This window comes from Pristiophorus japonicus, unplaced genomic scaffold, assembly GCF_044704955.1.
Source record: "Pristiophorus japonicus isolate sPriJap1 unplaced genomic scaffold, sPriJap1.hap1 HAP1_SCAFFOLD_144, whole genome shotgun sequence".
Lineage (NCBI taxonomy): Eukaryota > Metazoa > Chordata > Chondrichthyes > Pristiophoridae > Pristiophorus > Pristiophorus japonicus.
This window is the reverse complement of record NW_027251113.1, coordinates 710882-723990: the sequence shown is the minus strand read 5'-3', so window position 1 is coordinate 723990 and position 13109 is coordinate 710882. Positions and strand designations below refer to the sequence as shown.

The window sequence follows — 13109 nt, the reverse complement described above, 5'->3', positions numbered from 1 at the left end:
GTTACACTCTGACCCCGGGAGGGTGTGATTGGTCATTGAGAGGGGGGCCTTACACTCTGACCCCGGGAGGGTGTGATTGGATAGTGTGGGGCCTTCACACTCTGACCCCGGGAGGGTGTGATTGGACAGTGTGAGGGGAGCTTTACACTCTGACCCCGGGAGGATGTGATTGGTCAGTGTGAGGGGGCTTTACACGCTGACCCCGGTAGTGTGTGATTGGTCAGTGTGAGGGGAGCTTTACACTCTGACCCCGGGAGGTTGTGATTGGTCAGTGTGAGGGGAGATTTACACTCTGACCCCGGGAGATTCTGATTGGTCAGTGTGAGGAAAGCTTTACACTCTGACCCCGGGAGGATGTGATTGGTCAGTGTAAGGGGGCTTTACACGCTGACCCCTGGAGACTGTGATTGGTCAGTGTGAGGGGGGCTTTACACTCTGACCCCGGGATAGTGTGATTGGTCAGTGTGAGGGGGGCTTTACACTCTGACCCTGGGAGGGTGTGATTGGTCAGTGTGAGGGGCTTTACACTCTGACCCCTGGAGGGTGTGATTGGTCAGTGTGAGGGGCTTTACACTCTGACCCCGGGAGGGTGTGATTGGTCAGTGTGAGGGGAGCTTTAAACTCTGATCCCGGGAGGGCGCCAACCATTGTTGTCGGGAATGTTGGAAAAAGCAAACCTTCCAGGATTTTAGAGCATCTGACAGAGAATCCACAGATTCTTCAACCTGTAATTATTCTACCACTCCAAAGCAACTGTGCGAGGAGACACAGATAAAAAACACATCACTGGTGAATGCTCAAGCAAAGTTTATTAATGATTAAAGAGAGATAGATCACACACAAACCATGGTTACAGCTCATTTGACTCAATACAAGAACCTGCTCATTGGTACAATTCGGTCAGAATCACATCACATCCAGCAATTGGGAAAATATTCAGTGAACAGCAAAGTTCACTGATCCAAGTGAGGGCACAGCTCGCCACACATAGCATGCAGGAACTTATTTTACCCAAACTCTCTGAGCAAGTACAAGTATTAGTTAATCAGCAAAATTAACTCAACGCTGTCCCATCAAACACTCCCGGGGCAGGTACAGAACGGGGTTAGATACAGAGTAAAGCTCCCTCTACACTGTCCCATCAAACACTCCCAGGGCAGGTACAGGGGGTTAGATACAGAGTAAAGCTCCCTCTACACTGTCCCATCAAACACTGCCAGGGCAGGTACAGCACGGGTTAGATACAGAGTAAAGCTCCCTCTACACTGTCCCATCAAACACTCCCAGGGCAGGTACAGGGGGTTAGATACAGAGTAAAGCTCCCTCTACACTGTCCCATCAAACACTCCCAGGGCAGGTACAGCACGGGGTTAGATACAGAGTAAAGCTCCCTCTACACTGTCCCATCAAACACTCCCAGGGCAGGTACAGGGGGTTAGATACAGAGTAAAGCTCCCTCTACACTGTCCCATCAAACTCTCCCAGGGCAGGTACAGCATGGGGTTAGATACAGAGTAAAGCTCCCTCTGCACTGTCCCATCAAACTCTCCCAGGGCAGGTACAGCACGGGGTTAGATACAGAGTAAAACTCCTTCTACACTGTCCCATCAAACACTCCCAGTGCAGGTACAGCACGGCGTTAGATACAGAGTAAAACTCCTTCTACACTATCCCATCAAACACTCCCAGGGCAGGTACAGGGGGTTAGATACAGAGTAAAGCTCCCTCTACACTGCCCCATCAAACACTCCCAGGGCAGGTACAGCACGGGGTTAGATACAGAGTAAAGCTCCTTCTACACTGTCCCAGCAAGGAAAACTCGCAGCAACTGTTCTGAGAAGGATATAACTGGTCTGGTGTCAGATGAGATGAGTGTTTCGCTGGAATACAACAAGTACTCTCCTGTCTTTTGCCCAGGGGCGGGGATTATTACTGCAACTGAATTTACCGGGATTGAGCTGGAAATAGGAAATTATTTGAGGAATTGACCTGCAGAATTGCGGATTACAATCAATTAGAGATTCTAAGGCGAATTATTCTAGAGAATTAGTTCTAGACCCTGATTTTCCAGAGGAGTCCCTTTAATCACCCTTCTTCCTTCTCGGGGAAGCGTGGAATATGAAGATCGGGCGGGAAAGTGGAGTTGAGTGCGAAGTTCAGCCGTGATCTTATTGGATGGTGAGCAGGCTCGAGGGGCCGAATGGCCGGCTCCTGCTCCTAATTCTTATGTTCATATGTTCTATTCAATCCTAACAATAATCCTTCATCCTCGGAGGAACAATAATGAAGGATTATTATAGAGTTTAAACTGGAAGGGCAGGAGATATTGAAGGCAGTGATGGGGGAATGAGGGATTATTATAGATAGTGATGGAACAATGGGGATTATTATAGACAGTGATGGGGGAATGAGGGATTATTATAGACAGTGATGGGACAATGGGGATTATTATAGACAGTGATGAGACAATGGGGATTATTATAGACAGTGATGAGACAATGAGGATTATTATAGATAGTGATGTGACAATGAGGATTATTATAGACAGTGATGGGACAATGAGGATTATTATAGACAGTGATGGGACAATGAGGATTATTATAGACAGTGATGGGACAATGAGGATTATTATAGATAGTGATGAGACAATGGGAATTATTATAGACAGTGATGAGATAATGGGGATTATTATAGACAGTGATGGGACAATGAGGATTATTATAGACAGTGATGGGACAATGAGGATTATTATAGACAGTGATGGGACAATGAGGATTATTATAGACAGTGATGAGACAATGGGAATTATTATAGACAGTGATGGGACAATGAGGATTATTATAGACAGTGATGGGACAATGAGGATTATTATAGACAGTAATGGGACAATGAGGATTATTATAGACAGTGAAAAGACAATGGGAATTATTATAGACAGTGATGAGACAATGGGGATTATTATAGACAGTGATGAGACAATGGGGATTATTATAGACAGTGATGGGGCAATGGGGATTATTATAGACAGTGATGAGACAATGGGAATTATTATAGACAGTGATGAGACTATGAGGATTATTTTAGACAGTGATGGGACAATGAAGATTATTATAGACAGTGCTGGGACAATGACGATTATTATAGACAGTGATGGGGGAATGAGTGATTATTATGGATAGTGATGGGGAATGAGGGATTATTATAGATACTGATGGGGGAATGAGGGATTATTATAGACAGTGATGAGACAATGAGGATTATTATGGACAGTGATGAGACAATGGGGATTATTATATATACTGATGGGACAATGAGGATTATTATAGACAGTAATGGGACAATGAGGGATTATTATAGAGAGTGATGGGACAATGGGGATTATTATGGACAGTGATGAGACAATGGGGATTATTATAAATACTGATGGGACAATGAGGATTATTATAGACAGTAATGGGACAATGAGGGATTATTATAGACAGTGATGGGACAATGGGGATTATTATAGACAGTGATGGGACAATGAGGATTATTATAGACAGTGATGAGACAATGGGGATTATTATAGACAGTAATGGGACAATGAGGGTTTATTATAGACAGTGATGAGACAATGGGGATTATTATAGACAGTGATGGGACAATGGGGATTATTATAGACAGTGATGAGACAATAAGGGGATTATTATAGACAGTGATGGGACAATGAGGGATTATTATAGACAGTGATGGGACAATGGGGATTATTATAGACAGTGAGGGGCAATGGGGATTATTATAGACAGTGATGAGACAATAAGGGGATTATTATAGACAGTGATGGGACAATGAGGGATTATTATAGACAGTGATGAGACAATGGAGATTATTATAGACAGTGATGGGACAATGGGGATTATTATCGACAGTGATGAGACAATAATGGGATTATTATAGACAGTGATGAGACAATGGTGATTATTTTAGACAGTGATGGGACAATGGAGATTATTATAGACAGTGATGGGACAATGGGGATTATTATAGACAGTGAGGGGCAATGGGGATTATTATAGACAGTGATGAGACAATAAGGGGATTATTATAGACAGTGATGGGACAATGAGGGATTATTATAGACAGTGATGAGACAATGGAGATTATTATAGACAGTGATGGGACAATGGGGATTATTATCGACAGTGATGAGACAATAATGGGATTATTATAGACAGTGATGAGACAATGGTGATTATTTTAGACAGTGATGGGACAATGGAGATTATTATAGACAGTGATGGGACAATGGGGATTAATATAGACAGTGATGAGACAATGGGGATTGTTATAGACAGTGATGAGACAATGGGGATTATTATAGACAGTGATGGGACAATGGGGATTATTATAGACAGTGATGAGACAATGGGGATTATTATAGACAGTGATGGGACAATGGAGATTATTATAGACAGTGATGGGACAATGGGGATTATTATAGACAGTGATGGGACAATGGGGATTATTATAGACAGTGATGAGACAATGGGGATTATTATAGACAGTGATGGGACAATGGAGATTATTATAGACAGTGATGGGACAATGGGGATTATTATAGACAGTGATGGGACAATGGGGATTATTATAGACAGTGATGAGACAATGGGGATTATTATAGACAGTGATGAGACAATGGGGATTATTATAGACAGTGATGGGACAATGGGGATTATTATAGACAGTGATGAGACAATGGTGATTATTATAGACAGTAATGGGACAATGGGGATTATTATAGACAGTGATGAGACAATGGGGATTATTATAGACAGTGATGGGACAATGAGGATTATTATAGACAGTGATGGGACAATGGGGATTATTATAGACAGTGATGAGACAATGGGGATTAATATAGACAGTGATGAGACAATGGGGATTGTTATAGACAGTGATGAGACAATGGGGATTATTATAGACAGTGATGAGACAATGGGGATTATTATAGACAGTGATGAGACAATGGGGATTATTATAGACAGTGATGGGACAATGGAGATTATTATAGACAGTGATGGGACAATGGGGATTATTATAGACAGTGATGGGACAATGGGGATTATTATAGACAGTGATGAGACAATGGGGATTATTATAGACAGTGATGGGACAATGGAGATTATTATAGACAGTGATGGGACAATGGGGATTATTATAGACAGTGATGGGACAATGGGGATTATTATAGACAGTGATGAGACAATGGGGATTATTATAGACAGTGATGAGACAATGGGGATTATTATAGACAGTGATGGGACAATGGGGATTATTATAGACAGTGATGAGACAATGGTGATTATTATAGACAGTGATGGGACAATGGGGATTATTATAGACAGTGATGAGACAATGGGGATTATTATAGACAGTGATGGGACAATGGGGATTATTATAGACAGTGATTGGACAATGAGGATTATTATAGACATTGATGAGACAATGGGGATTATTATAGACAGTGATGAGACAATGGGGATTATTATAAACAGTGAGGGACAATGGGGATTATTATAGACAGTGATGGGACAATGAGGATTATTATAGACAGTGATGGGACAATGAGGGGTTATTTTGGGAGTGATGGGGTTGAAAGATACTGTTGGGACTCCAGTGGAATTCGCGGGTTTACATCAGGCACAGAATATGAGGCAGCGTTTGCCTTCGGTCTCTCTGATGTGTTACTAGGTTGTCGAGGGAATGCAGTAATTATTGTTGGAGTTGCAATTGGTGCACTGGATTTGATTTCCTTCGCACCTTCTGATCTCAAACCCAGCGTTTGAAACTTGTCCCAGTTTGTTGCGGATTATGGGGATCCGGTTGGCATTATTGTCAAAGTTGTACACATCACTGAAGACAAAATACTTGTGAACGTTGCCGTTGGCCCAGCTGGTGCTAAAGGGCTGCTGCGTTAACGGGCCGATGATCTCACAATTCTCATTATCACTGAAACAGCGCTGGATGCAGGGGGTGTAGGTGGTGTAGAGAATGACACAGCCCACCTGGAGCTGGTTCCCCGGGGGGCGGTTGTTGAGCAAATTCTGAAAACGCTGTGCGGCGTTTGTATTGGTCGGTGGCTGTTTGTACTGTGGGTTTTCGTAGAGCAGTTTGTTCTCCGCACATCGCCTGGAATCTTTCGGATAGACTGCCATGTAGTTTGCCAATTGCTCAGTTTGGAACTGAGCCGTGTTTCCGCTGATAATCGGGTTCCCGTTGGTCTCAGCGGGGACGTAGTTGTCAAACTGGGGGTTGGCGCATTCGTCAGCACTCAGTGCCATCAGGAAGGCGAACTGTCTCTCCGCACCACTTCCCGACGTCCCCCTGCTCGCTGCAACAGCATTGAAACTGAAAGAGAGTGAGAGACAGGGGTCAGAGAGTGTGGGTCAGGGGTCAGAGAGTGTGAGACCGGGGTCAGTGAGTGGGTGAGGGGTCAGAGTGTGTGAGACAGGGGTCAGAGTGAGTGGGTGAGGGGTCAGAGAGTGAGAGACAGGGGTCAGAGAGTGTGGGTCAGGGGTCAGTGTATGGATCAGGGGGTCAGTGTGTGGGTCAGGGGTCAGTGTGTGGGTCAGGGGTCAGAGAGTGTGGGTCAGCGGTCAGTGTGTCGGTCAGCGGTCAGAGAGTGTGAGTCAGCGGTCAGAGAGTGTGCGTCAGGCGTCAGAGAGTGTGAGTCAGCGGTCAGAGAGTGTGCGTCAGGGGTCAGAGAGTGTGGGTCAGCGCTCATTGTGTGGGTCAGGGGTCAGAGAGTGTGAGTCAGCGGTCGGAGAGTGTGAGTCAGGGGTCAGTGTGTGTGGGTCAGTGGTCAGAGAGAGAGAGTCAGGGGTCAGAGAGTGTGAGTCAGAGGTCAGAGTTTGTGGGTCAGGGGTCAGTGTGTTTGGGTCAGTGGTCAGAGAGTCAGAGTCAGAGGTCAGAGAGTGTGAGTCAGGGGTCAGAGAGTGTGAGACATGGGTCAGAGAGTGTGGGTCAGGGGGCAGAGAGTTGGGTCAGGGGGCAGAGAGTGGGTCAGGGGGCAGAAAATGGTGTCAGTGTCTCACTCTGAAGTGTGTCAGTCTCCTTTCTCTCTCTGTTGTTCCATTACATCTCATGTCACAGTTCTACATGGCTCACCCTCAGTGCCATGACAGAGGACATCTGACCAAGGAATTTTCAGCCGAGCTTAGTGAGTGGGGAACTCCCTGGGCAGGCCTCGAGACCCGGGCCTGTATCACAGCCTTGCTCTGTCAGTGGGGAAATCCCTGGGCAGAGCTCTAGGCCCGGGCCTGTATCACAGCCTTGCTCTGTCAGTGGGGAAATCCCTGGGCAGGGCCCTAGACCGGGGCCTGTATCACAGCCTTGCTCTGTCAGTGGGGAAATCCCTGGGCAGGGCCCTAGACCTGGGCCTGTATCACAGCCTTGCTCTGTCAGTGGGGAAATCCCAGGGCAGGGCCCTAGACCTTGGCCTGTATCACAGCTCCAGACCATACCCAGTACCACCTGTGATAGAAACATAGAAACATCGAAAATAGTTGCAGGAGTAGGCCATTCGGCCCTTCGAGTCTGCACCTCAATCAATAAGATCGTGACTGAACGTTCACCTCACTACCCCTATCCTGCTTTCTCTCCATACCTCTTGATCCCTTTAGCCATGAGGGCCATATCCAACTCCCTTGTGAATATAGTCAATGAACTGGCATCAACAACTCTCTGCGGTAGAGAATTCCACAGGTTAACAACTCTCTGAGTGAAGAGGTTTCTCATCATCTCGGTCCTAAATGGCTTACCCCTTATCCTTAGACTGTGACCCCTGGTTCTGGACTTCCCCAACATCGGGAACATTCTTCCTGCCTCTAACCTGTCTAATCCCGTCAGAATGTTACATGTTTCTATGAGATCCCCTTTCATCCTTCTAAACTCCAGTGAATACAGGCCCAGTCGATCCAGTCTCTCCTCATACGTCAGTCCCGCCATCCTGGGAATCTCTTTGGTGAACCTTTGCTGCACTCCCTCAATCGCAAGAACGTCCTTCCCCAGATTAGGAGACCAAAACCGAACACAATATTCCAGGTGAGGCCTCACTAAGGCCCTGTACAACTGCAGTAAGACCTCCCTGCTCCTATACTCAAATCCCCTCGCTATGAAGGCCAACATGCCATTTGCCTTCTTCACCGCCTGCTGTACCTGCATGCCAACTTTCAATGACTGATGTACCATGACACCCAGGTCTCATTGCACCTCCCCTTTTCCTAATCTGCCGCCATTCAGATAATATTCTGCCTTCATGTTTTTGCCCCCAAAGTGGATAACCTCACATTTATCCACATTATACTGCATCTGCCATGCATTTGCCCACTCACCTAACCTGTCCAAGTCACCCTACAGCCTCTTAGCATCCTCCTCACAGCCCACACAGCCAACCAGCTTCGTGTCGACTGTAAATTTGGAGATATTACACTCAATTCCTTCATCTAAAGCGTTAATGTATATTGTAAAGAGCTGAACTCCAGCACTGAGCCCTGCAGCACACCACTAGTCACTGCCTCCCATTCTGAGAAGGACCCATTTATCGTGACTCTCTGCTTCCTGTCTGCCAACCAGTTCCCTATCCACGTCAGTACATTACCCCCAATACCATGTGCTTTAATTCTGTACAATAATCTCTTGTGTGGGACTGGTTCTCCCTTGTCCACTCTACTAGTTACATCCTCAAAAAATTCCAGAAGATTTGTGAAGCATGATTTCCCCTTTCATAAATCCATGCTGACTTGGACCGATCCTGTCACTGCTTTCCAGCTGCGCTGTTATTTCATCTTTATTAATTGATTCCAACATTTTCTCTACTCCTGATGTCAGGCTAACCGGTCTATAATTACCCATTTTCTCTCTCCCTCCTTTTTTAAAAAGTGGTGTTACATTAGCTACCCTCCAGTCCATAGGAACTGATCCAGAGTCGATAGACTGTTGGAAGATGATCACCAAAGCATCCACTATTTCTAGGGCCACTTCCTTACTACTCTGGGATGCAGACTGTCAGGCCCCGGAGATTTATCGGCCTTCAATCCCATCAATTTCCCGAACACAATTTCCTGACTAAAAAGGATTTCCTTCAGTTCCTCCTTCTCGCTAGACCCTCGGTCCCCTAGTATTTCTGGAAGGTTATTTGTGTCTTCCTTCGCGGAGACAGAACCAAAGTATTTGTTCAACTGGTCTGCCATTTCTTTGTTCCCCATTATAAATTCACCTGATTGATTCTGACGACAAGGGACCTACGCTTGTCTTGACTAACCTGTTTCTCTTCACATATCTATAGAAGCTTTTGCAGTCAGTTTTTATGTTCCCGGCAAGCTTCCTCTCATACTCTATTTTCCCCCTCCTAATTAAACCCTTTGTCCTCCTCTGCTGAATTCAAAATTGCTCTCAGTCCTCAGGTTTGCTGCTTTTTCTGGCCATTTTATAAGCCTCTTCCTTGGATTTAACACTATCCCTAATTTCCCTCGTTAGCCACGGTTGTGCCACCTTCCCCATTTTATTTTTACTCCAAACAGGGATGTACAATTGTTGAAGTTCATCCATGTGATCTTTAAATGTTTGCCATTGCCTATCCACCGTCAACCCTTTAAGTATCATTCGCCAGTCTATCCTAGCCAATTCACGTCTCATACCATCGAAGTTACCTTTCCTTAAGTTCAGGACTCTAGTCTCTGAATTAACTGTGTCACTCTCCACCTTAATAAAGAATGCTATAATATTATGATCACTCTTTCTCAAGGGGCCTCGCACAACAAGATTGCTAATTAGTCCTTTCTCAGTACACATCACCCAGTCTAGGATGGCCAGCCCTCTAGTTGGTTACTCGACATTGGTCTCGAAAAAATCCCGAATACACTCCAGGAAATCCTCCTCCACCGTATTGCTACCAGTTTGGTTAGCCCAATCTATGTAGATTAAAGTCGCCCATGATAACTGCTGTACCTTTATTGCACACATCCCTAATTTCTTGTTGGAGCTGTCCCCAACCTCACTACTACTGTTTGATGGTCTGTACACAACTCCCACTAGCGTTTTCTGCCCTTTGGTATTCCGTAGCTCCACCCATACAGATTCCACATCATCCAAGCTAATGTCCTTCCTTACTATTGCGTTAATTTCCACTTTATCCAACAACGCTACCCCACCTCCTTTTCCTTTCTGTCTATCCTTGCTAAATGATGAATAACCCTGGATGCTGAGTTCACAGCCTTGGCTAACCTGGAGCCATGTCACCGTAATCCCAATTACATCATATTCGTTAATAGCTGCCTGCACAGTTAATTCGTCCACCTTATTATGAATACTCCTCGCATTTAGGCACAGACCACAGTTAAACTCCACAGTTAAATTACAGCCTACCCCAGGCACGGAGGGTGACACTGGGGCCTAGGATTAGGAGCAGTCACCAGCTATCACAGCTGCCTGAAAAAGCCCTAATTTAAATACACTTACCGTGAGACAATGCTAGCCAAAACATTATCATTTAGTATGGCCGCATCTGATATGGGATCCCAGAGCAGGACCAGCAGCAACAGCAAGTGTGCATGCATTGTGGGATCTTTCTGTGCGCACCAAATCCTGAAACACAGAGAAGAGGGATGAGCTCGACAGAGGGCCAGATCGTCTGACACGTAACCCAGTCAGTGAGAGAGTGAGTGAGAGAAAGAGAGAGAGAGAGCGAGAGTGTCTGACACATAACCCAGTGAGAGAGTGAGTGAGAGTGAGAGTGAGAGTGAGAGAGAGAGAGAGAGAGAGCGAGAGTGTGTCTGACACATAACCCAGTCAGTGAGAGAGAGAGTGTGTCTGACACGTAACCCAGTCAGTGAGAGAGAGAGAGAGAGAGATAGAGCGTGCCTGACACATAACCCAGTCAGTGAGAGAGAGAGAGAGAGAGAGAGTCTGACACATAACCCAGTCAGTGAGAGAGAGAGAGAGAGAGAGAGTCTGACACATAAACCAGTCAGTGAGTGAGAGAGAGAGAGAGAGAGAGAGAGAGAGAGAGTGTCTGACACATAACCCAGTCAGTGAGAGAGAGAGAAGAGAGTGTCTGACACATAACCCAGTCAGTGAGAGAGAGAGAGAGAGAGAGTGTCTGACACATAACCCAGTCAGTGAGAGAGTGAGTGAGAGAGAGAGAGAGAGAGAGAGAGAGAGAGAGAGAGAGAGTGTGTCTGACACATAACCTAGTCAGTGAGAGAGTGAGTTAGAGAGAGAGAGAGAGAGAGAGAGAGAGAGAGAGAGAGAGAGAGAGAGAGAGAGAGAGGGAGTGCCTGACACATAACCCAGTCAGTGAGAGAGAGAAAGAGAGAGAGTGTCTGACACATAAGCCAGTGAGTGAGAGAGAGAGAGAGAGAGAGAGAGAGAGTGTCAGACACATAAACCAGTCCAGTGAGAGAGTGAGTGAGAGAGAGAGAGAGAGATAGAGAGAGTGTCTGACACATAACCCAGTCAGTGAGAGAGTGAGTGAGAGAGAGAGAGAGAGAGAGAGAGAGAGACAGAGAGAGAGTGTCTGACACATAACCCAGTCAGTGAGAGAGAGAGAGAGAGATAGAGAGTGTCTGACACATAACCCAGTCAGTGAGAGAGTGAGTGAGAGAGAGAGAGAGAGAGAGAGAGAGAGAGAGAGAGAGAGAGAGAGAGAGAGAGAGAGTGTCTGACGCATAACCCAGTCAGTGATAGAGAAAGAGAGAAAGAGTCTGACACATAACGCAGTCAGTGAGAGAGAGAGAAAGAGAAAGAGAGAGAGTGTATGACACATAACCCCGTCAGGGAGAGAGAGAGAGAGAGAGAGAGAGAGAGAGAGAGTCTGACACATAACCCAGTCAGTGAGAGAGTGAGAGAGAGAGAGAGAGAGAGAGAGAGAGCATGTCCGACACATAACCCAGTCAGAGAGAGTGACAGCAACAGAGAGAGAGTGTCTGACACATAACCCAGTCAGAGAGAGAGTGAGAGAGAGAGAGAGTGTGTGTCTGGCACATAACCCAGTCAGTGAGAGAGAGAGAGAGAGAGAGAGTGTGTGTGAGAGCGAGATAGAGTGAGAGCGAGACAGAGAGTGAGAGAGTGATACGGAGAGAGTCTGACACATAACCCAGTCAGTGAGAGAGAGAGAGAGAGAGAGAGAGAGAGAGAGAGAGAGTCTGACACATAACCCAGTCAGTGAGAGAGAGAGAGAGAGTCTGACACATAACCCAGTCAGTGAGAGAGAGAGAGAGAGAGAGAGAGAGCGTGTCTGACACATAACCCAGTCAGAGAAAGTGAGAGCAACAGAGAGAGAGTGTCTGACACATAACCCAGTCAGAGAGAGAGTGAGAGAGAGAGAGAGATTGTGTGAGAGCGAGAGAGAGTGAGAGCGAGACAGAGAGCGAGAGAGTGATACGGAGAGAGTCTGACACATAACCTAGTTAATGAGAGAGAGAGAGCGAGAGAGTGAGAGAGAGAGTGAGAGAGAGAGTGAGTGAGAACGAGAGCGAGAGCGAGAGCGAGAGAGTGCGTCTGGCACATAACCCAGTCAGTGAGAGAGAGAGAGCGAGAGAGAGAGATAGAGCGAGAGAGAGAGTCTGACACATAACCCAGTCAGTGAGAGAGAGAGAGCGAGAGAGTGTCTGACACATAACCCAGTCAGAGAGAGAGAGAGAGAAAGTCTGACACATAACCCAGTCAGAGAGAGAGAGAGAGAGAAAGTCGGACACATAACCCAGTCAGAGAGAGAGAGAGAGAGTCTGACACTTAACACATTCAGTGAGAGAGAGAGTGAGAGAGAGAGAGAGAGAGAGCGTCTGACACATAACCCAGTGAGAGAGAGAGAGACAAAGCAAGATAGTCTGACACATGACCCAGTCAGTGAGAGAGAGAGAAAGAGTCTGGCACATAACCCCGTCAGTGAGAGAGAGAGAGAGAGAGAGAGAGTCTGACACATAACCCAGTGAGAGAGAGAGAGAGAGAGAGAGAGAGAGAGAGAGAGAGAGAGAAAGCAAGAGAGTCTGACACATGACCAAGTCAGTGAGAGACAGAGAGAGAGTCTGGCACTTAACCCCGTCAGTGAGAGAGAGAGAGAGAGAGAGAGA

At 46.2% G+C, this 13109-nt stretch overlaps 1 protein-coding gene across 1 annotated transcript in view; it reads right to left on the bottom strand.

Annotated features, from left to right (window-relative positions):
• Window positions 1-790: 790 nt before the first annotated feature.
• LOC139242684 (uncharacterized) overlaps window positions 791-13109 on the bottom strand; it is a 39853-nt gene continuing 27534 nt past the window's right edge. Inside the window, exons 2-3 of the mRNA XM_070870474.1 lie at window positions 10498-10623; window positions 791-6387 (exon numbers count right to left, since the gene is read on the bottom strand). Of these exons, the coding sequence (XP_070726575.1) occupies window positions 5727-6387; window positions 10498-10595 (759 nt within the window). The 5' untranslated portion in view covers window positions 10596-10623 and the 3' untranslated portion in view covers window positions 791-5726. The remainder of the gene's footprint in view (window positions 6388-10497; window positions 10624-13109) is intronic.